This window comes from Branchiostoma belcheri, unplaced genomic scaffold, assembly GCF_001625305.1.
Source record: "Branchiostoma belcheri isolate BF01 breed outbred unplaced genomic scaffold, Haploidv18h27 scaffold200, whole genome shotgun sequence".
Classification (NCBI taxonomy): domain Eukaryota; kingdom Metazoa; phylum Chordata; class Leptocardii; order Amphioxiformes; family Branchiostomatidae; genus Branchiostoma; species Branchiostoma belcheri.
In genome coordinates this window covers 69,862-94,279 of record NW_017803492.1, presented here as the reverse complement: position 1 = coordinate 94,279, position 24,418 = coordinate 69,862, and the positions used below count along the sequence as shown (strand labels likewise).

At 38.9% G+C, this 24,418-nt stretch overlaps 1 protein-coding gene across 1 annotated transcript in view; it reads right to left on the bottom strand.

Moving 5' to 3' along the window:
• Positions 1-598: 598 nt before the first annotated feature.
• LOC109469358 (polycystic kidney disease protein 1-like 2) overlaps positions 599-24,418 on the bottom strand; it is a 62,812-nt gene continuing 38,992 nt past the window's right edge. Inside the window, exons 11-28 of the mRNA XM_019767862.1 lie at positions 22,538-22,753; positions 21,059-21,247; positions 17,828-18,046; positions 16,858-16,965; positions 13,659-13,837; positions 12,697-12,762; positions 12,174-12,281; positions 11,230-11,443; positions 9,458-9,860; positions 8,775-8,962; positions 8,116-8,193; positions 7,315-7,413; positions 6,281-6,517; positions 5,202-5,370; positions 4,162-4,410; positions 3,464-3,802; positions 1,539-1,735; positions 599-1,198 (exon numbers count right to left, since the gene is read on the bottom strand). Of these exons, the coding sequence (XP_019623421.1) occupies positions 599-1,198; positions 1,539-1,735; positions 3,464-3,802; positions 4,162-4,410; positions 5,202-5,370; positions 6,281-6,517; positions 7,315-7,413; positions 8,116-8,193; positions 8,775-8,962; positions 9,458-9,860; positions 11,230-11,443; positions 12,174-12,281; positions 12,697-12,762; positions 13,659-13,837; positions 16,858-16,965; positions 17,828-18,046; positions 21,059-21,247; positions 22,538-22,753 (3,858 nt within the window). The remainder of the gene's footprint in view (positions 1,199-1,538; positions 1,736-3,463; positions 3,803-4,161; positions 4,411-5,201; positions 5,371-6,280; positions 6,518-7,314; positions 7,414-8,115; positions 8,194-8,774; positions 8,963-9,457; positions 9,861-11,229; positions 11,444-12,173; positions 12,282-12,696; positions 12,763-13,658; positions 13,838-16,857; positions 16,966-17,827; positions 18,047-21,058; positions 21,248-22,537; positions 22,754-24,418) is intronic.

The window sequence follows — 24,418 nt, the reverse complement described above, 5'->3', positions numbered from 1 at the left end:
ATATTAGGCTATTGTATATGGTAATAATGGTTTTTTGAGTAAGAAGATGTTTAATTTTTCCAATAATACCGATAGTTTTTGAAATTTTTTACCTAACATAGTTATATGTGGTTTCCAGGTCAATCGTTCATCAATGAAATCTAAGAATTTGGCTTGACTCTCTTGAGAAAGGGTCACATTTTTTAAAAAGATTTTGGCGCTTCTATTGTAGGGTTTATTTCTATTACAGAAAATAAGGTAGTATGTCTTCTTAACATTGACTGATAATTTATATAGCCATAAATATAATACTTAAATAGCCACCACATGTCATATGTAGTTATGTAATCATGTTATACGTATATTTAGTATTTTAATTAATTACAACATATAAAATACATTACAATCAACACAGAATGCTTTTCATCTAACATTTGTGCATTTGATAAAATCAATATAATCTAAACTGATGCATCCAGGGGTTAATGGCTTTTTCCTAAAAGAGAATAGTGACGCCATCTTTCTCTAAAGAACAACTTCTTAGTACAATCACAGGGGGGCTTTGTCTTCATAGACATATCTCTGTAATAATTAAGATAAAAATTATAAGCATGTAAAGCTAGTCATAAACACCGTTGTCAAGATTGTCTACCATGCGGTCTATTTTCACAAGTATATCCGCCAATATTCCATTGTCTTTACTCGATATGTTCCTTTTCACGTCGATATTATGAGAATTTCTGTCCTGAACTTTCTTCAATGTTCTTAAAGCAGATTCTTTCACAAAGGTATTTAAGTTAAGCTCCTCTGTGTTTGTGGATTGTGTCTCTTCTGCGTACACATCCATAATGATAGCCATGAACATACTGAGCAAGAAAAACTGCATCGTGCACTGGTATGTGAAAAACATCAGGGGTCCTAAAAAGTTGTGTCCCTGTCCCAACGCCTCGAAGTCAAAACTTCCCAGCATCATGAACAGAAGGCTTTGCAGACTGGAAGTTATGTTCCTGTACCCCGCAAGCTTCACACCGAAAGTCAGATTCGCCATCTGTGTAAAAGCCATGATGAGGATTCCGGCCGTGAGCATGAACAGCGCTACAGGTTTGAGGGATCGTCTCATGGTCATAGACAAGGCGTACACGTGAGAGTTGAAGCGGAGAATCCGGACAAACTTCAGGGTAGCGCCGCAGATGAGAAGTCCCAGAAGGTAGGTGTAGACCTGCAGTGGTAGAATATTTTTTTCAATGTTCTACAATACTGCAGAATGTCACCATGTTGTTCTGTAATTTAAGAATATTGTCTGCAAATGCAAACTTTTATGCCCTGAACCCCCCGATACAAAAATGCATTTTAGCATACATTTAACATGCAGTTTGACAAATACATGCATAATTAGTATATTAATTATTAAGTCAGTAGTAAGCACAAAAGCTCCTAAACAATATCATACCGACACCATTGAACCTCTATGCAAAATTGTAGGCTGCTTAATTTTTCTTCTGCAACATTGTAAACTTCTCTGCAAAATGCAGACTTCAGGTGGCTATATATAAACTGACCTGGTACCAGCCAACTGCGCTCTTGTACCCGTCAAAACCTGCGTTTCCGGCCGCTCGCTGTATCGCGATGTCGTCGATGATGCTTTGTGTGTGGAAGTAGACGCCAAGAGCAATGAAGCCTACTGCGATGACAAGAAGCTCGACCCAACTCCAGAACTCCGTCAGGTACTCAAGAGGTCGAGAGAAAAGCGCCTTACCTAGAACACAATAATGTTTAACGTCATTTATATTGAATGAATGAATGAATGAATGAATGAATGAATGAATGAATGAATGAATGAATGAATGAATGAATGAATGAATGAATGAATGAATGAATGAATGAATGACTGAATGAATGAATGAATGAAAGACCTTTATTGTACGTTTGTGGTCTAACAAGCTAAGTACAGGTCATGAATAGACAGGGAAAAAGGATACATCAATGATACTTAAACTATACATACTAATGTGATCTACTATTTACATTGTTCGACTTCTCGCTTCTTAACACATTTATAGATGTAGGAGCATATAGAACTAATGATACATGGTTTGTCAAGTTTCATGAGAAATATGAATTTTTCTGTTTCATTTAAATGTCCAAAGCTAGGGAACTTATCTATTATATAAGAATATAGGAAATCTCTCTCATTACTATATAACGTACAATCGACTACAAAATGATACTCATCCTCAATCTTATCATCAGCAGTCACAAATTGAATATAGAAACAGGAAGATATTACAATGTAGCCCCTGACCAAAGATTTTGCCCATTTTGCCCACAGAAAATCGAAGATGAATTTCATTTTATCATGGAATGCTCTAGATATGATGTCCTACGTGATAATCTATTCAAATATCTCACTTCAAATACGACAGATTTCAATAGACTTGTTGCTACAGATAGATTTGATTATATATTTAAATGCAACAGCGAACACAATGCAAAAATAGGTAAATACATAAAAGACTGTTTTGTTATTAGAAAGAATACTGATTTGCTGTCACATGTACCCATAGATAACTCCGCCTGATTGTAAAGCCTAAGCTAACTTTTGATTATTTCTTTTCTATATATAAGTTGTTAAGTTTTATTCTATACCTATCTATTTTACTATGCTACTTATTGTTACCTACTAGTATTTGCCATACAATGTACCCTGTACAATTGTCGTGCAATAAAGTTCTTCTGTTTTTTTTCTAAATCGCAAAATTGGCAGATCCTTTGCTCTAGAGGAATGCGGTTGTGTCTGCCTTTTTCTATGTTTATTAACTCATGTGTATGTTGAATGTTTTCAGTTTCATTTTATTCAGATACCCTTTAGCCCATTATGGGCTATTCTTCCAGGGTTCCAATACAAATACAAGTAACATCACAATTACAGACATAATCCTACATATTTACAGGAATGTCTGGGTGTGTTTATGTGTCTGCCAAAAAAAAAAGTTTGCTATCACTCTATCCCTTAATTATATATAATCTGATAGCCTTGGTGCGAATGTTCATGATTACCATTGAACCTCGGAGAACAGTTAACTGATAATGGACCTATACCATTATTACGTCACAATTTGTTTACCGCAATGAATGCCGGTCAATCGACGTTTAAATTGTGCAGGGGTGCGTAGCGCGGTGTGTGTTTGTGTAGCGTTAGCCTAATATAAGGCTTTTAATACAGTACTACTTTCGTCTAATGTCACAACTAAATCACCCATGCGGCATGTAATGCTGTGTCAACACAACTAGATTTAGCAAAAATCAGACATACCTCACTTTGAAAACTTTGAAATGATCTTGATTCTTTAACTGACCGTTCTATAATGTTCTTTAGAACAGGTAAACAAATTGTGACGTAATAATGTCAAGAAGTTCATCAGTTTAATCGAATTAAAGGTTGTCACAATTGTAATTTTGAGCTCAAATATCATTCTAAACTCACCCTCCCGAATCATGAAGAAGAGAATAAAAATTCCAAGGCATCCTCTGAGAACAAGAAGCAAGATGGCGTCGTGTTGGATAAGTCTCAAGGTCACGACCTCTGATCCCTTGTAAACCGTCCCAAGACTGGTGAACTCCGTTGCTATGGAAACCACAGAGAACAGGTTGACGTGCGGGTTGTAAAGGGTGAGTTCGATGAAAACAGCCCGGGTCTTTTCGTCTAGCCACCCATGTTGCTGAAGGTAAGCCGCGCGAGTTAAACTTGTCTGCTGTGTACTACCCAGGGACGTTACGTAACCACCGGACAAATAGATGCCCTGCTTTCCAAAGTAAGGAAAACCTGTGTAGAAAACAAAAATATATTTCATGATTGTTAACCTACCAGTGACGTTATATGCAAATGTTCTTTTTCTAAACGAAGCATCTATGATCTGCGAATAGTACATTAATTATATCGGTCTTTGTGTGTCAATGTTAACCTACAACGAGGTAGTCTATTATTTATTTATTTATTTATTACAAATTTGCCACAAGGACAGGGCAGGAGGAACAGGCAGATGCCTTTTCAAGGCCCCCTGTCCCGAAACATTAGAAGAGTTTTAAACTTTAGCAAACATTGGAAGTGTACGTTTTATTTCAGTGAAGGATATTGAAGAAAATATACAAAGAATGCAGCATATAAAAAGAGTCAAATATTACCATCAGTGACAGAAGCGAATGTGTAACTCCATGGGTTGCTTCCTTCCAAACATTTATAGTCCCAGGGTGAGTCGGTTGCATTGTTAACGTTGACGATTGGTGTTGACGTACAAAAAAGATTGTCTGTGATGTTAGAAGTTTTGTTCCAGTTTTCTGTGTAGTTCCGTGTATCCGAAGCATCAAGGGAGTACGCAACAGTACAGTGAGGTACCAGACTTGCTATTTGTTTGGGGGGTTCACAATGTTTCCCTGAAAAAAAGTTTAAGAAGTGCCATATTTAGGTCAATATTATGTTCATACTTTCATGCATTGTCCTTAACGTTTATAGATGTAGTAACTCAAAGACACTTTTGTATTACTGTAAGCGTACCTAGAACTGTTTTATGACCATAACCTGTACTAAATAGCTTGTACCTACAAAAAAGGTGTCACTCTTTCATCAAATAGTTCCTACCTAATTTCATGCACTACAAAGGAAGTAGCGCTATGATATCAAAGCAAACCTCTGTGCAAGTTTAATGTGCACATTTACAGACTCTCACTGAACACAATTCAAGTCTGCTTTGACGGCTAGTTCACTAGAGGATTATGTTAATTATACCCAGACAAGTCATAAAGGCTTTTTATCTTACTTTGTTTGTTATGCTCATACCATAGAGGTAGAATGCCCCCCAGAACAACATTGCCCATACTACTATCTTTTGTTGCTTATTCTACTTTTTATATTAAAAAAAATTATCAAATCAAATCAAATTTTATTCAGTAAGGCTCTCGCGGGCGAATACCCGAATTTCGTCCTTATTACAGTATATAGAGCATTAAAAACAATGACATGAAACAACATAGGCGAACACAATATTAAGACATATTCGAAGACAATTACACAATTAAAATCTATGCATTATATGCGGTTATCACGAAGAATTTAGCTAGGTACAATATATATAACACTACTGTTGTTATATATGTTAGTTGTAATTATAAGAAATACAATAGTCATGCTGTACAAAGAATTTTAAAAATCGTGTTCATGGACCCACCGGGAGTCAGCCGCACTTGCCGAAGCTGTACTGTACCCAGTGGATGAGTTAACATGTCCTGCAGAATCGCAGCCTCCTTAGAGTACCTACCGTTGTACCACTGAGCTGCATGGATGGCAGGAATTAACCCAGTTGTCACCCAAGTCCAGAACGATGGAATGTCTTTTATCTGAAAATAATTGAAAGATATCAGGCCCACAAAGTCTGCTGCACTCACAATGGAAAGCTGTAAGGGAGCCTATAGTTTTGTTGACGCCAATACCTAATAATAATTAGAACATAGCCACTACCCCTTAGCCAATGAGAGCCCCTCATTTTCTGTGTCTATACCCTATTGTGCAGAAAAGTGTGTTACTATCTAAACAGTGTGGTACTAAAACTCATTTTCATAAAATCAGTACCACATTTTTTGTTAGTACCGTACTTCTTGGGCTTTAATTGAAACAAGAAAAACTGATATTGAACAAGAAAAACTGATATTGAACAAGAAAAACTGATATTGAACATGTTTGAAAGATAGCTTCGGGGAAATGACCTTGTTCTAAGTCAGACATACCATATAGGCTTGGCCTCGTTTACTGAGAAATACTGTTGCCCACCCACTCGGGGACTACCTGACACCCTCGGCTGTCGCGTCGGGAGTCAGGCAGTCCTCTTGTGGGCGGGGCAACACTATATCCCAGTACACTCACCTGGCCCATGGTCTATCTACTACAAATGTCATGAATATCAATCCGCAGAGTAAAGAGACTCTTTTTACACAACCGACTCTTTTATTCAGCCGGCGTTTCGGTGATCGTCTATCACCTTCCTCATAGCAGAGGGTGTCGCTCTATAGCAGCGTCACCTGTGCTGCAATGCAATATGAACGAGTCAGAATTGCCCTGAGGAAGGTGACAGACTGTCACCGAAACGTCGGCTGAATAAAAGAGTCTCTTTACTCAGTGACTTACCAACCTGATGAAACTATTCACAGATGTTCACGATTTCACTAAAAACGTAACCAATATCATTAACAGTGAACTGAATTGACCAGTAACATAAAAAATGCGAGCTGAAAATCAGCTCCTGGTCCATACCTCAGAAAACCCAACGTTGCCGCTCTTCAAGAGTAGCTGCTGCGCATTCTTAGTTACATAGAAAGCCATGGGACTTCTTTCGCTGTATGATGTCAGCATGATCACTGTCACGAAAAGTCCAAACGTTAACACTTCTAGGACCTGTTTCCGCCTCTTACTGCGTTCTAAACTCTGAGCCCGTTGTTTGGCCAGATCAGCTTCATCTAGTGGTGAACTGGAGTGGGCCATTTCTTGAGTCTGTAATGGTACATGTATGTGTGTCAAAATGATTACTGTATCAGTCAAATGATTTCCATTACCTGATTAGTATCATGCAGAGGTCAGTAGTTAGTAAACCTGTCTTTGGACTAAGAGATTGGGTCGCTCACCCGACAGGCCAGTTACCATTGGAATATGTGATAAACATCTAAGAACTCAGCTGTTAAAAATCATCTACTTGAGTGTTTAACTATTGCAAACTAAAGTTGATAGGGTAGCCCAAACTCCAAATTGTCCATTTAGCCAAATAATTTGACCATTTGAAATAAGTGTGAGAGAAAGAAGCACTGAGAGAGCATGGCATCTGATCTCCCTTGTACGCCACCAAAAAACAGCAAGATGAGATCATTTTGAGAGCTCTACAGCCAGAACAAGAGTAAAAGCCAGTTTTGTCCACAAAATAGAATGAGAAATATTTCTCCAGCTGAAAAATACCAGCATGTATCTACACATACCAAGAAAATGTTGCTTTAGTTGGTTTGGATGCACTCACAAAAGGACTAAAATTGGCCCTCTGTGCCTACGGGAAATAGTGGCCTTTGCCCGTCACGCTAGCTACTGTACTGGAGTAGTTTTGCTGAGAGCTAGTAGAATATCCCCTGTATAATACAGCACCTGTCTTAATTAACCACTGTTGGTTGAGTTCATTTGAACTAAACTGGTTAGAAAGTATTGTCACTCTCTTTCCGACATGAACACTTGTACCTTATACGTACATGTAGACTGCCAGAATATGATAAACAGTTTTTAAACTGTTTTAAAAAACCAAAGTTTACCTTTTCATTGCGTTGGTCTTGCACGTTAGATTCCTCTGTCCAAAAATATCGAGCCCATCCGGTAGCCGTACGCCACAGTCTTGTATCATTTCTCACCACCTGGACGAAAGGCAAACCAGATCTTACGAAAAAGTGATACTTTTTGATATATTGTATAGACTTTTCTTGTTCTGGACAATGTCAATCTCTATCTGGTAGATTCATCAACGTTACCACTGTGTAAGCTTTGGAACTATTACAGGAACATAACAACACATGCGAACAGGGCAAACAAGCAACGGTTCTTTTTATGTTCACCGAAGGAAAACATAGTGTTTTTGCTACGTTTCTTCTTCTTCTTCTGTTCCAAACACAGACCTCTGACCTGGCCAATGACCCGATTTGTTGTCACCACTGTAACTGGTGTTGGGTTACATAATGTTACAATTTTATAGTAAGAGGGATTTATACTCCTGTCTGACCACATACATGAATGTATTTGATTACTTAACAGAGTAGACCATATGCGAAGGTAAACATTATGCACCTGCTTTGCGAATGTTACTTTTCCAGTTGTGCTCTGTATCTGTGTCTGTATAACCGGTATAACCAACCGCCCTCCGGCATAACTTCGCAGGCACACTGCGCGGCGGCTGGCTACATTGCACCGAATGACTTGATATAACTGACCTTTGAACATCTAACTCTAAGCATTATTTCAAGCTATCGAATGATAATGCCCTACTGTACTTGGCATCAGCGAGTTCCACTTTCTGTCTTTAGTTCTAGGATAGACTAAGAGTGTTCGTGAGTAAAAGATACCTGTTGTGTGTTTTCCTCTAGATATTCTTCATCCTGATACAGCGGAGCTGGGACAGGGTCTTCATCTTCTACTGGTTTCTACCACAAGGATAAAAAAAATGGAAAATACCAAAGCTGCATGTAAAAAGCAAACAGGCTTGCAGGGGACTTCTTTCCTGAAGATCTTCGGAATCGAAGAAGTAGCCAACAACAACAACAACAAAATTTATACAATTTGTGACATTACCGGAAATAACTGAGTCAATACAAATATAGTATACATTCACACCTGAGTCTAAATTGTATGAGAAGTTCTGCAATTATCAGTAGCAAAATGGCAAAATATGAATATCACTATGGTAATAATTGCTAAACCCGACTCAAGAACATTCAAAGGAGAGAGATGGACATTCAAAGGAGAGAGATTCTAGGCAATGGTAAGAATGATTTGAAGAACCAAAAACTGGCCACAGTTAAGTGCAAGTGAGTTTTAGGCTGAAATGGTCAATAGGACTGGTTTGACTTGACTGTTTATCGATGTATTACTAAGTAGCATATCAATAGCCATGTGGTCCTTATGCAGAGGTGGTCATTAGTAACGGTTAAACCATATATCAATGGCCGGGCAGTCCTCAATATATAGACTAAGGTGTTCAGTAGTACAAGTTTGACTGTAGTACCTTTGCTAGCAAAGCAAACAGCACAGCCACCAGCATCAGTTTGAAGGGTTGTATGAGAAACAGGTCGGTCAGGAATGATGTCAGGAAGGTGAAGAGCCACGCCTCCGCCTTCGCACGTCCGAAACTCAGGCTGTACAGGACGGTGAAGAACGCCGCCACAAAACTCGCCGTCCAGACTAGCAGCCAGCCTGTACAGAAGGAGGAAAACTTATTGCCAAACCATAGTATTGCATACATAAGATAATATAAAATTAATGTGAATAAAACGTAACATCTCAGGCACTGTGGTACCAGTACAGAGGTTTAGGTACAGGTAATGATTTGTACTTTTGGAAATGCAATGGAACAATTTGAAAGTAATCTGCAGTCTTCAACTATGAGAGAAACAAGAATGCAACGAAATTTTTATTTTTTATTTTATTTTTTATATTCAGGGTATCTTATACATGCTGGTATGTTGCGCTGAATTGCATTTATACTGAGTATGCTGATACAGGTACAGGATCTGATACATACTTCTGCGAGGATCTTAAATTAAAAATGGTGCTGTTTTCATTGCCCAATCAATGTTTCGTCCTTTTACAGTGCTAATTTGACGTTGAACTTTATTTTGAGATGGAAATAAGACATTTTGATAACAGAATAGGTCAACAGAATAGGTCAACAAGATAAAACATAGTTACCTATGTACACAGACCACGAAGAAAGTGAAGAGTTTTGTGTTGATTCAACATCCTCTGGATTTGTCACATTGCTGGCATCGATTTTCGCCATTGAGTCATCAAAAGACAGATTAATCGGTTGTATGCAGACTTTCTCAGAATAATCACGACTTTGGCTTTTCTGCACCGTATCATTCTCTTTGCGGTGCCACAGCGGCAGAGGCTCAGTCTGTTTCTTTGTTGCTTCTTTGTCAATCTGTTTCTTGTGAGGCAAACATTTCGTCAGGCTTTTCAAACACAAATTATTCCTTGATGCTGTCTTCTCATTTTTAACAGACGAAGTGGAACAAGAGTTTCGAAACAAGAAGACGATGATCAAGTTGACAGGCATGATGATGGCAGCGCTCTGTAGACCTATCATAATCTGAAACATTTAATAATCAGTGATTACTAAGTACTAAGTATAAAATTTAATGTTTCATATTTTGCTACTTATTACACGAGTGGCGTCGGTGGCGCAACGGTTAGAGCGTTGGACTCGGAACCGAGATGTCCCGGGTTCGATACTCACCGTGGCCCGACGTTGTGCCCTTGGGAAAGGCACTTTACACGACTTCCCCACCTATACGGTGGAGTGACTCTTAGGCTAATCTGTCTGTCTGGGTGCCAAAACACCTTACGGATTTGGTGCGCCGATGTGACAACATCTCATATCTGCCACTGAGAGCCGTAATTTTTTTTTATTACACGAGTACAAGCATATATCTGGAAGGTGTATATGTGAACACTTGTTATAGATTCTTCTTCATGTCGCTAACGACACAAATGGACACTGTCCAGTAAGATATAGGCCGGGACAACTTAAAACTAAACAGACAAGTCATTTTTGACAATAGAAAATGATCAACATCAGAATGTTAGCTATTTTTTTCATTTATCAGGCACACGTCCCAGCTTTTGGCTCCGAACCCCCCCACCCCCCCCACCGAATGGACCTATACCATTATTACGTCACAGTTTGTTTACCGCAATGAATGCCGGTCAATTGACGTTTAAATTGTACAGGGGTGCGTAGCGCGGTGTGTGTTTGTGTAGCGTTAGCCTAATGTAGGGCTTTTAATACAGTACTACTTTCGTCTAATGTCACAACTAAATCACCCATGCGGCATGTAATGCTATGTCAACACAACTAGACACAGCAAAAATCAAACATAGCTGACTTTGAAATGATCTTTATTCTTTAACTGACCGTTCTAGAATGTTCTTTAGAACAGGTAAACAAACTGTGACGTAATAATGGTATAGTTCCGTTTCCTGTCTGCTCTGCAGCTATAGCGCATCATGAGAGCTGGGAGTCAGAACGTTAGCAAAATAAAGTTGACTTCAAGTTGAAGTCGTACAATACTTAAATCCAGAAAAACAGGTTGGGACAGTTCATCCTCACTTCGAGACAATTGAAATTTATTTCTGGGACAGAGCTGAGCCTGTCACCGATTCAATGTAATGTTGTTGTTTTTATTGCAAACCATAATAATTTTGTTTTTAAACAAAGAAAATTGATTCACTGATTCATTGTATGGTTGTTTTTCGTACTTTTCCATTACTTATTCATTGTCAATTATATTTAATTTGACAAAATTGGAATGATGTAAGATCATGATGGTGGAAAATATCGAACAAGCCGTTCTGCCCCTTTCCCCACCCTCCACGTTTACTTTCAAGTCCATTGTATCATGTTTTGTAAACTTTTCTTTTATAACTTATGTGCAAATAAATCAAATCAAATTCCATACCTGTGGAAGGGAAATGGGTGGGTCCATCTCTATGCCGCCTATCCTGATTGGCTCAGGCGGGTCGAAGTCGTCCCCGCGGCCGAAGAACATGATGTTGGTGACCATGGTGCTGTAGAGCAGGGTCAGGCAGCAGGACAGGCGCTGGACTCGGGTGAAGGGACTCCGGGCCGGGCGGCCTGCCACGGAGAACCACAGGTGACCATCACTCATGTCCCTGTGTGGCAATAACACAAAAAATATTAAAGAATTAGTTGATTTGTTAGATATTCATTTGATGAATAGAAAATCTGTAACAACAGTAGTAGGCTCTCTCTAACTGTGTGGTTGGTGCAAAAATACAAGCATTTAGCGCATGAACCGCCAGTGTTTCTTGAACGCAACAAGTTACTTTTAGACATCCCCGCGAGTTAACACTTATTCTGCAGTTGTCTCTTTATTTCCTCTGGACGTTGTTTTTGAGATCGGCAACACTTCTTGTGGCAGAACATCGACAACAAGGACGAAACATTTCGGCTAAAATAATGCCGCAACAAGTTACTACACAAAGAAAAAAAAACTATTTTATTACTCAACTCAAAACTCACTTTATTATTAACGTACCCTGATCGATTTTATAATGTTGTGGTTACTTTATTATTAGCGCACCTTGATCGATCTTATAACGTTGCGGTTCTAAGAATACCACCAATCTTAACGTTGCCGTTTGGACGTCGAGCGGACACTAACGTCGCCGTTCCAACGTTGGACGTCGAGCGGACACTAACGTCGCCGTTCCAACAATGGACGTCGAGCGGACACTAACGTCGCCGTTCTAACGTACTCCATACATACATGTATTTCGTTTCATTTAGTCCCATTTCGTTCCATTTCGTCCATTTCGTTCCATTTCGCACTTTCTGAACACCGGTTGATTCATTACAAGTTATAACACAGAAAAAGTCTACCTTGAACTTTTGGCCAGGAACAAGTTGCGGAATTTCTTCATCTCGACTGGATCAGCTTCAATAAGGACTCGACTGATCTGACCGTCATCTCTGTCTAGAGCAAACCATCTTTGGGAGGAAAATATTTAATTTTTTTTAACATTTGTAAAGCAAAATGCTTTTTTACCATTTGAAAAAAAAACTACCGCCCTGTTCATATATTCTTATTCAGACATATTAATTGTGTAAGGTGAGCAGTCCCTCCAGTTGTCTTGCTACATAGTATAACCTAAAATCACAGGGTGTCTGCTACAGCACCAGTTACCATGCATATGGTGACAGCCGGCTGGTCCAGATCATTTGTTTTGAACGAAAATGGAAGAAGAAGAAGAAACAAAACAAAAACACTGTGTTAACTCTCCAATTTAAGGTAAACATAATTAGTGTTAACACCTAGTCTTAAAGTTGGGGCTGGTGCACTGGTATTTCAAGGACTATCCATTGCAGCAGTGAGATATGCATGTAGTACCGTAGGTTTTCTTACCTGTTACAAACGAAGAAGTTCGGTGTGTTGTCTCCCCGGTTTGTCACTACAATCTGGCTCAAGAACCTGCAAACAATGTGAAGAAAATAAAGACGGACAAAAGTTAGGCAGGACCTAGCTGTAGGTCTAAAACCGGTATCTAACATCACCAAGAGACAAGAAGAAGTCAAACCTTATAGTTTGCATTAGAGAGAAGATTTAGTATTAGTAAGTGTCCCTGTAAGTATGTAAGTATGTAACTATTACACCAGTTCTGTAGTTGAAAGCCTGTAGGTCCTGAATGTAATAATAAAGGATATATATCATTGCCCTCATGACAGTGGCAAATAGCACATTTAAAGTCAGACAGTACAATTACCTTTGGCCATAGGAACCTATGGTTAAATACACTTAAACAAGTCCCAATGAAAGTACTTCTAACATTTCAGATTCAAAATTCTTCTGCACCAGAGAGGGTCAAAGGGACTTTCCAAATAAAACCGGGGGTTGGCAAGCTCTAACTCTTACAACAGCTGACAACAGCAAACGAATTCTACTTTTGACCTATTTTGCATGTATCCATCCGCCATGGGCGGGTCAGACCTCATCACTCAAGTCTGTCATTATATCCCAAAAGCCGAAAATGTTCACGGGATATTAACTAGGGACTACAATTGTTCCCATTTTTGGGCCTCTACTGCGCAACGCTATTGTGACGTCTGCCCTGAAGCGTTTGCTACATATTTTGTGCACTTTTGGTTGTGATGAAGAGGGATTGTTAACCAGTACGCACCTTGTCCTTTAGCCTATGTTTGTATAATTAACTTTGATGAATTAGTAATAGTACCTTGTCTGTAAGGGTATAGAATTGTGATGGACATAAGATTTGTATCATGCCCTAATTCAGCCAGATAAGGCTGCAACGGTATGTCTGAGCACCTGTTGCAAATAAACCAGTCATCTATCTATCTATCTATTCTCACCATCCCGGACTGTACCCTCCGTTGTTGTGCCACACACGGACGAAGCGTAAGGCCCCCAGCGGCTGAGATGTCGACACGAGGAAGGAATCCACGCTGCCTCTCTCAAACAGAATCCTCTTCTCATCACTGAGCCTGAAGGGACGGCTTTCGTGGTCTTGGCTGTACAGGACAATAGTTACCTGGGGAAAACATGTGAAATTTGACACAGCTTAGAGAGTAATAAAAAGGCCGAAATTTGTTTTGGAGCAAATTTTAGTGGATGGCTTCACCACATTTTACGACATGGCAGGGAAAGAAGGAGAAACACAAGGGAAAACCATTCTTTATTTACATTGATATAATTGTCTTCGTCAGAAGGACTATGAAATTGTCTCGCCGGAGTGTGGGGAACTGCGGATTTTGCGATATAACTCTGGAAGGCATGATTTGACGTCCATGATTTTTGGCAGGCATATTACCGCTGTTGAGGCCAAAGTCAAGTACAAGTTTCGGCTTCGTGGGGGGTCCGTGCGTCACGTTAGTGCACCTTTTGAGTTTGTGGCTTGTTAGCAAGATAACTCAAGTATTTGTAAAATGTTGATTATAATTCTTGGTGTGGTGCTTACTATTGTCGGGACCAAGGTTAAGTTCGTTACTGAGCTTCGTGGGGGGTTTCGTTGTGACTACAGGGGGCATTTTGTTAATTTTTCTTGTGAGCAGGATAACTTTTGTATGTGTGGATGGAAGTTAATGAAATTTGATAGGCATATTACTGTCGTGGTCTCCAAGATTGAGTTCAAAGATAAGAGTCGTGGAGGTCGTTATGTCCCCGTAATAGGACCTTTTGTGTTTAGAAATCCCCCACCTACATCTGCTTGGAGACAGCCGACAGCTGGATATAGCTGGGGAACCCCATAATGGGATGGGATCAAATGACGTTACATTGAGGGATTGTACTATAACTTCAGCAGGGGGAGGATAGGTTGGACATATGTCAGGTTATTTTCTACGGCCACACCAAATAATTGCTATGGATGACGTCCACTGGAGACCTTAAATCTAATTACCTTAAATTTAAGGCAAGCGCGCAATAAAAACACGAAGGGCCGAAAAACGAGATGCATAGATTTGGAATATACTAACTGTAGAAGTACAAATGTTAGGACACAAAGAACACAAGAAACAAGTCTTCTATTAGTCATAAAGACAAATTAACAAAACAGCAGTTGTCACCCTGTTCTGATTCTTTCCTTTATAACATCTTCTCTTATTATATTTTGCGGCGCTGTCGTGACACTTTCAACACAGTAAGAATTTCTTGAACGTTTTTTTTTTCCACTAACAGTCCAAACTCAATGACGTGGGGGGGGGGCTAACACGGGTGACGACGCATCTGTATAATCTGCGGCAAACCGTTTCAGGGTGTTCTGTACCATAAAAACAGTACAGAGATTCTTTTGTTCTTTAGACCAAATTGATTATTAAAAAGAGTGAATAATACGCATGTTAATTTCTCTAGAACGATGTACCTCTGACGAAGACATGAGATCTCCGACCTCTAGTTATAATATGAAGTGACAACAGTTGGATAGCTATCCCCTATATTATTGGTTAGGATTTTTAATTGCATAATGCAAACTTGATTTTCAAGATAAAAATAAGCGTTTATGTCCCGCATTGCAATGCTTGAGCAGGAAAACTTGACATACATGTACATGTACCTACCAAATCACTTGAGTTCATACTATCAAGATGGCACGGCTTTGTACAGGAGTTAATCCAATAAAATCCCAACAGCCAATCAGCAAGAAGAATACAGAAAACCTACATGCCTATTGGTTGCTTGCTTTGCATGCCGTTCTGATGAGTCATGCCTAAATACGGTAACACACTGCTATTATAATACATTTTCTATAACACAGACAAAAAGCTCAAATAAAGCCATTCTAAAAGCCTGTATTATAAAAATAAAAATAACGCCTGGGGGTATTTGCCCACTCTACCTCCATGCCGAATTTCATGTTATTTGGCCGAAAAATGAAGGAGTTGAATCAATTTAAAGAAATGGAAGGAGAAGGAGGAAGAGAAACGTGAGCAAAAACAATATGACTTCATATTCTTATGGTGAAGCCATAAGAATATTATAGTTACAGGGATAGGCAGAGAGGAGAAGGAAGTAAGGAAGTAGCATGCTTGGTTTGTGTGTGTGTGTGTGGGGGGGGTCAGTAAGCAAATATGCTTCTGTGTTTGAAGGACATCAAATAATGCTCACCCATGCATTGGAAAGCATTGCAGCCCTTTGTCAAGAGGATGTACAACACTTAAAACATGCATGAGGATCAAGAGCACACCCTTGTGTGAGTGCTGTCCTTGGAACTGATAACAGTGTGTATTTTCCATCCATACACAGGCAATGTCCTTAGATACATAGCTCACGTATACTGATATACTTATCGATAAGAGTCTGTGGTTGCCTTTATGTAGGATCAAACCAGTCTGGGTTTTAATATTGCCAACCAAAGTACAGTAAAACCTGTACAAGTGCCACCTCTACATAAAGGCTACCTTGCTGTCGAGGCCACTTTTTGGTTCATTGGAATATTTTTCCACCGATCAAAGCATTAACAGCCCTATCACTTGTCTGCTATAGACAGGTTTGACTGTACAAGACTAGACCAGGTAAATAACTGACCTTGACTGACCTCTCAAACAATCTCTTACATATACCTTATTACTTGTTGTATATAGGATAGGTTAAGTAATTGTTACAGGTTGTTGTATTTTATGTGTGGCAATAAGCAAGTGTATATACGTCTGTGTTATAAAGTTGTAATGTAGTTTTTAAGACTCCAGGAAGAATAGTATTAATTGAGATCCTTCAAATAAACAAATAAACAAATAAAGTAAAGCTTCATTCCTCAAGTTAACCGACATCTAATTCATACCGCAGTCATGGTCTGCCCTGTTAATTTTTACTCAAACATATTCACATACATGTACTACTAGTATATGGTGACAGGAGCAGAGCAGACCATGAAGTTTGCACCATTACAATGTATGTAACCCGGCCAACACCAGTCACCATGGTGACAGACGTCAACAAACCATGTCATTGGCCAGGTCAGAGGTTAGTGTTTGGAGAAGAGGAAATTGAGTAAAAACAATATGTTTTCTTTCGGTAAACATAATTATTCAGAACAAACCAAGCCTACAGTCCTACCTCTGCGGTTGTCCCAGCTTTTCCCTTGAAGCCAGTGTAAACAGTAATGAGGTACTGACAGTCCTGTCTGGGGTTGAGTCTGTGGCCAGGCAGGATCCCAATCCCAGCCTAGAACAGATTAATTACCACATTTTTGTTTGTATTCTCTTCTTTTAAACAGCTTATAATACAGAAATCAAAGAAACAAATAATATACATAATAAACAAAACAAAATAAAATTAAGTAACAAAAGCAATCATCCAAAAAAGCGTAAATGTATACTCTATATATACTTTGCCATTAAACAGATTACTGGGGAATATTCATCATCGTTAGGCATAGTCCCCCTGAAAATCTGGAAAATCGAACCTTCTGAAATGAAATGGCATTTACTGCGTTCTTCAGAGCGTTTAAAAAATAAAATTAGACATAACTTTTTATTCGATGAAAAAGTGAACAGTTTTCTAAGATTACAGCCTCGCTGGTGATACAAATTAGTTTAAAGAATGTTTTAACGGAAAATCTTAGACCTTTCGATAAAAACTGGACATTTCAGTCGCTCTTCCAAACCTACAGACCCCCAAACCCCCCGCCCCGGCTACGAACATGAAGTTATAGTGGGGCAGATAACTGAAATAATCTTTCAAATTGGGATACAAGCACCAAACTTGGTACAAATACTCATGAGACATTACTTGCGTCACTTCTTCCTTACTTTAACAGCTTTCTACCACATAAAAATCATGACTGTAACATGTTTAGAACAGGAGATACAAAGCCCGGAAGGTCGGCTGTAGTACCAAAAAGCGCCGCTAGGGGGCGCCAAAAGTGAAACCAAGTGGCCCGCGTACTTTTTCAAAAGAGTAATGTCTCATGAGTATTTGTACCAAGTTTGGTGCTTGTATCACAATTTGAAAGATTCCTCCAAAATTTGATGTTATCTGCTCCACTATTATGAGTTGATCCATCAGGACCTAATACGGATTATACCTTCACTACATCCCTCCTGTCAGACTTCCTGGCCCAAACAATGCCCACAAGGTAGGCTCCAAACACAGTCAGGACCAGGACCAGTCCTGATGGGTTCTCCAGAACGTTGGCTGACAGAGCCTCTGCGATGTTGAGAGGGTTCGGCGCAACAAAGCCGCTAAACTTGGTCAGATGGTAGCAGCGGCAGTGGATGTGGCTGGTGTTAGACATCAGACCAACCTACAATAGTTGGTATGTTAAAGATAAAATGATTGCTTAATGTCAAGAAAAAAGCATCTGTAACTTGTAAGCTGGTATCTCTCAAGCCATGTTGATTTGATTATATGGAGTTAATATATGTCGTAAAATAGTACTGGAAAACGATCTAATGTCACAGAATGCCGAGATCAATTAAGGACAAAAAGAAAATGTGAAGAAATGAAAATGACGAGTCTGTTATTATTCGCCATGCCATACTCTTCGTGTTTGGCAATTTGTTCAACCTTTCTGATTACATAGATTTCATAATGAAGGAAACTTTTAGGGATCCAAACTTTTCTTATCCGCAAGCTCGCATTAGTCTTGGGGACGCTACCACATAATCAAATCAACATGGCCTTATCAAAATACATACTGTACAGTAAAACATCTGACAATTCTGTCTCTAGGATATACATGTAAATGGTAACACTGTGAGACTTTACAGTAGATAGGTGGCCAATGGCCTAAAGTAATCTGAGAGGCCATCAAAAACTGACAATAATGACCAGTTGCTCTTTTATGCAGAGGTGGTAGTTGACTGTAACGTAAACTTCCTATGAAATGCCATAACCATTATAGATGACTCTTAATTTTTTTTATGAATGATGTGGTTAAAAGCAGAAAACTAACAGAAAGAATTGCCTCTAGTTACCTCACAGTAAGAAGGTAATGCAATTTCAACAGTATTGTAATGTCTATCATAGTGAAACAACTGGATACTACTTTCTACACTAGAAACTTTATTCTAATCGAAGAAGTACTCTGTTATCATCTGTTTCCAACGTTGTAGAGCTACAGCATCTAAATGACAGTTCTTTATGTTCCTTACTGCTACGACGGTCCACATCACTTTCACTTTTACAACTCTGTAACGTAGCTCAAAACTTCATTTACTGTACGGGTAGATTCTCGTAATTATTAGATCACCAACTTGTCTTGTTTCTAATCATTTTTCTTTTACCCATTTTGTAATATTGTATGTATTTTGTCATTGCGTTTTACTCTCGTTTTATGTTTTTGAGTAGAAATTGTTACATAAGCAATTTGTGCTTTTAGCCTAATACTCAATAAATATATGTGAATAAATAAATACCTCACAACCATCACTTTGCCACAAGTGGATATCTTCGTCAAAATAAACGCAGGATGTTTCAAAGACATACAGGGTGAAGTTCACAACGTCTCCCCTCCCCAGGTCCTGCTCAGGGCCGAGCTGTACACCTGATAAAAAATAAAGGAAAGTCCAAGTTAAGTGTTTATAAATTATCTGTATCACACTTATTGTTTACAGTTACTATATTAAAATGGTTGTTATTTTTGTTATTTATTGTAACAGCCACAAAGACAAGGACTTCCCTCAACCGTTGGTGCCAAAATATGAGCATGATTCAGAATCTGAATGGAATTTATTCAAATAAACAAAAGACATAAGATTACCAATTTGTTAAACTAAACCAGCCATTTTTGCTATATAATAAACTGAATTGAGAATAATCTACCTTACAAAGAGTTAGTAGTGTGAGATGAGAAATTAAATGCGCTTTAAAATTGCCACGTCTCAAATTTGAGCATGCCAACATATGAGCATGATTCAGAACCTGAATAGAATTTATTCAAATAAACAAAAGACATAAGATAACCAATTTGTTAAACTAAACCAGCCATATTTTCCTATATAATAAACTTAATTGAGAGTAATCTACTTTACAAAGAGTTAGTAGTGTGAGATGAGAAATTAAATGCGCTTTAAAAGTTGCCACGGTCAAATTTGAGCATGCCAAAATATGAGCATGATTCAGAACCTGAATGGAATTTATTCAAATAAACAAAAGACATAAGATTACCAATTTGTTAAATTAAACCAGCCATATTTTGCTATATAATAAACTAAATTGAGAGTAATCTACCTTACAAAGAGTTAAAAGTGTGAGATGAGAAATTAAACGCGCTTTAAAAGTTGCCACGGTCAAATTTGTGCATGCCAAAATATGAGCATGATTTAGAATCTGAATATTTATTCAAATAAACGAAACGCATATTACCAATTTGTTAACTACTAAACCAGCCATCTTTTGCTATATAATAAACTTAATTGAGGTAATCTACCTTACAAAAGTAACTAGTGTGAGATGAGAAATAAAATGCGCTTTAAAAGTTGCCACGGTCAAATTTGAGCATGCCAAAATATAAGCATGATTTAGAACCTGAATGGAATTTACTCAAAAAAACAGAAGACATAAGATTACCAATTTGTTAAACTAAAACATCCATATTTTCCTATATAATAAAGTGAATTGAGAGTAATCTATTTACAAGAAGTTAGCAGTGTGAGATGAGAGATTAAATGCGCTTTAAAAGTTGCCACGGTCAAATTTGAGCATGCCAAAATATGAGCATGATTTAGAATCTGGATGGAATTTATTAAAAAAAAAGACATGAATGAATGAATGAATGAATGAATGAATGAATGAATGAATGAATGAATGATACTTTATTTCCGTGTTGTGCGCTATCCCGCGCCCAGCCCGTGTGGGCTTATACGACACCGATTCAATAAGTTATACCAAGGACATAAACAAAAGACGATCAAAGATACAGATAACAGAATCCAAACAAAATATGAACGCAAATAAAGGTAGGCTATATACAATAATGGTGAACAAATAAGTGAACTCATAGCAGATCGTAAATGCAAGTAAACAAATCTGTACATAATAAACCAAGAGTTCACAAAATAAATACAAGTACATAAGGTAAATCAACATAATAATGAACAAACATAATGAGAGAAAACAAACGTGCAGGAGTAACAAAAAGAGTGACAACTGTTGATGTGTTATGAATACACTGTGTGTCTACTTGGCGTTTACCAATGAAGTAGTCTTTCATAGTGTCCACATCATCAGTGGTGATGTTAATTTCCTCTGGTGAGAGTAGCCAATGGTAGGGGTTTGACGTCAGGTTTTTTCCATTTGTCCATGGAATGGACACTATCTGCTCATCAGGAACGGGCAGCGTCGCAGTCCAGTCGTACTCCTCTGGTGTTGGTGGCGCCTCCTTGCGGAGTAACATGGTAACGTCAGGCGGAAAGAGGGTATTGTTGAAGTCCAGGTCCAGGCTTGGGAAGTCCAGCTCTATGCTTAATGCAGAGTGATTTTTCCTCACGAAGAACTGAAAAATCTGAGACAAAATATTGTAGATTAAAGCTAGCAGAATGTTTTGAAATTCTTTTTTTTTATTTAAGGCCATGTTGATTTGATTATATGGATGACATCCTCCGGGAACCCCAAAATTGATGCGCGCGTGCCAATAAAAAAAGTTTTGCAAAAAGTTGTTTTCATTATGAAATCTACGTGGTCATGAGGGTTAAACAAATGGGACAGAATATGGTTTGGCGAATAATCTAGTCTTCAAGTTCATTTCTTTACAATTTCGTCTTTTTTCGTTTGATTTTGGCATTCTACGACATTAGTATGGTTTTTTTGTAACTTACGGTATATTTTTGCTCATTTTGCAACTGTTTTGTACGATTTACAGTATGGTTGAAAACTTTTTTTTTTGAAACGGCCGATAATTCATGCGCGCGCAGACGTCATCCATATAATCAAATCAACATGGCCTAATTATAAGTGTCATGAAAAGTGACATCTCTAAATGCTGGAAAGTATCATGCAATAATTCAAAGCATACATGTACATTGCCTCGTGGTTAATAAGCAGCCAGTAGTTCTGGGTTGCAATGTCATATTCCTGAAAAAGCTCAATGTTTATTGCACATTCCTGTCCCGAAGGGCTAAATGCGACCAAATGTCGTCTACATTGTACATAAAAGAACTCTACATCGCCAACATAAAGCTATGCTAGTGTATAGGGCCTTGGACAATTCTTTACCACCACATATGCGAGGGGTGTTCATCCGGTATACAGATGAAGCCTCCAGATCCACCAGACAGAGCACATCGGACAACCTTATCATACCCAGGCCCCAACTGGAAGTGTACAGGCGGTCACTGAGGTACTCGGGGTCGACTGTGTGGAACTCCTTACCACCATATGTACGAGCAGCCCAGTCATTGGGAACATTTAGAAGTATGATAAGGAACTTGGACTGATAACGGACTGATGATTTACTATTTATTTTTGTATTATATTATATTTTGATTTGCATTTTGTTTTGATTTTGTATTATATTTTGGTTTGATTTGTAATCCGTGACCCCGCCCTCACCCTCGACCTCGTTGAAAAGCGGTCATATGTATGTACCGAACAAGCTTTCGAGTTTAAATAAAGGCTTACTACTACTACTACTACAGTACAACTAAAACACTAACACTAAAATCACAACAAAAACTTGAAAACTACACATAACGCTGTGCAATATGATTTTAAATCTACATGTATATCTATAATAGCTTCTTCCCCCCCCCCCCATAGTATACAACCTGTGGGGCTGCTTTAAACCTAAACCTACCGCCATGTTCCCACGTGGTTCCGATGCTTCAAACACATACATCAGTTCTGCAAGACTGTTGTTCTCAGATCTTCTGGTCAAAATGTCGACGGGATCGGTTAGACCGGAAACCGGAAGAGTCCGGTTCCCACACTTCACCCCTAGACCTGTGACGTCTGTGCCGATCTCACGGGAGTTGTTGGAGTACTCGTAAGGGTTAACGTTCGACTCCAGAAACTGAGAAAAAAAGTGTAACAGAACAAGGCTTTGAATTAGCATGAAAGTTCATCCGTGTAGGTACGTACGAGTTATAATGAAATAAAGACTAAAGCGACGGTCACAACCCGCCGTGCGTGCTTTTTGTCCGTACGTTTTTTGGGAGGCTACGTCTGCTACGTTTTTTTCTGAAAACGTGGGGAAGGAGTGGCATCGACGCACGTCACTCGCACGGTTTTGCGAGGTGTAAGAGTGTGGTCTGCACGCCACGTCTGGCCGTGAGCGGTTGCGTGCATCGTATGTTGCGCAAGTGGTAAGTGAGTTGTACGTGCTTACAACGCACGATCTCTGTGCGATTGCAACTTTACCGTAAGTTGGCCGTATCCACACGTGCTTCTTCCGCACGACACGTACGGGGCACGCGCGTCGCTCGTACTCGCACGCACGGGTGGTGAATCCGCAGACCGCACGTAGAAAAAGTTTACATGCACTTAAAGTTCTACGGCGTGTCTGCGTGCTCCCAAATCCGTAGGATTCCGTACGGAGGTGGTACTCACCACGCACGGATGCCCTACGTTTGCCCACGTTTTTGCACGTAGACAGCACGCAGAAGCACGTACGGCGGGTTGTGACCGTCGCTTAAGCTTTAACATTACTACTAGTAATTACTTGGACCCGTCTACACTTGGAACGTGACGTCAGAGACACGTGACTGTAGTAGGGGGCCATACGTTCCAGAAAACTTCTAAGAGTAGACGGGTCCATTCGGTGAACAAGGTTGATGGAGTCAACCGAACATTTGGGCTAAGTCACAATACTTTGCTAGTTAGTGCTGGAAGTTAAAGCTTAGCCTTTATTTCATAAAGGCTTTAAATTGATACTGCAGTATCTGATACAATCTGGTAATTATCTAGCCTCTATCTACCTTGAGTGATATTATTATTTGGGGTGGAAAACAAAGACCCAAATAAAGCAGCACAGTGACCTTGTAATACCCATACTTTTTTTAATAATTTGTAACACTCTGTTATATCATCTATATTGTTTACTGGTTTTTATTTAGTTTTGTTGTTATGGTTTCAGATATTTTGTTCGTTGTGCCATGCTTTCTTTTGTGTGAATTTTGGAAACAATAAAAAGAATGATTAAAAAAAAATACCCATACTGAAAGTACAGCTTACATGGAATGGTGCATACAAGCTTGATAAAATAAGACTTTACTTCATTACCTATTGTTGAAACCAAAGTATGTCTTTCTGAAAGTGTCTTTCGTTTCTATTATGAATATAAATTATTACCTGGATTCCAACAACGTCACTATCGTTGCAAGAATCCCCCAACAGGTCAGGAAAGGAAGGAACCCTGACCAGTGAGTCACTGTCACCGCTCACATGGTACACTCTTCCCGCGAGCCTCGTCCGGTTTTCACGTTTGATTCTGATGTGGACCTGGGCATAGAATGGATTTTAATAAAAGCTAGAAGAGACATCTAAATAGGGATGCATGCCAGTTAAAAACAAATTAACACATTTTCTGGTCTGAAATTCTTAATTTCTTAAACGTCAAGAGTTCATTCATGCAACAATAATACTATGTTATGTTAATTAATCAATATAAAACAATATTGGCAGAATAGTGTGTTTTGTCCTCTATTGTCTCTATTTGCTAAAATAATTTTTCTCACTA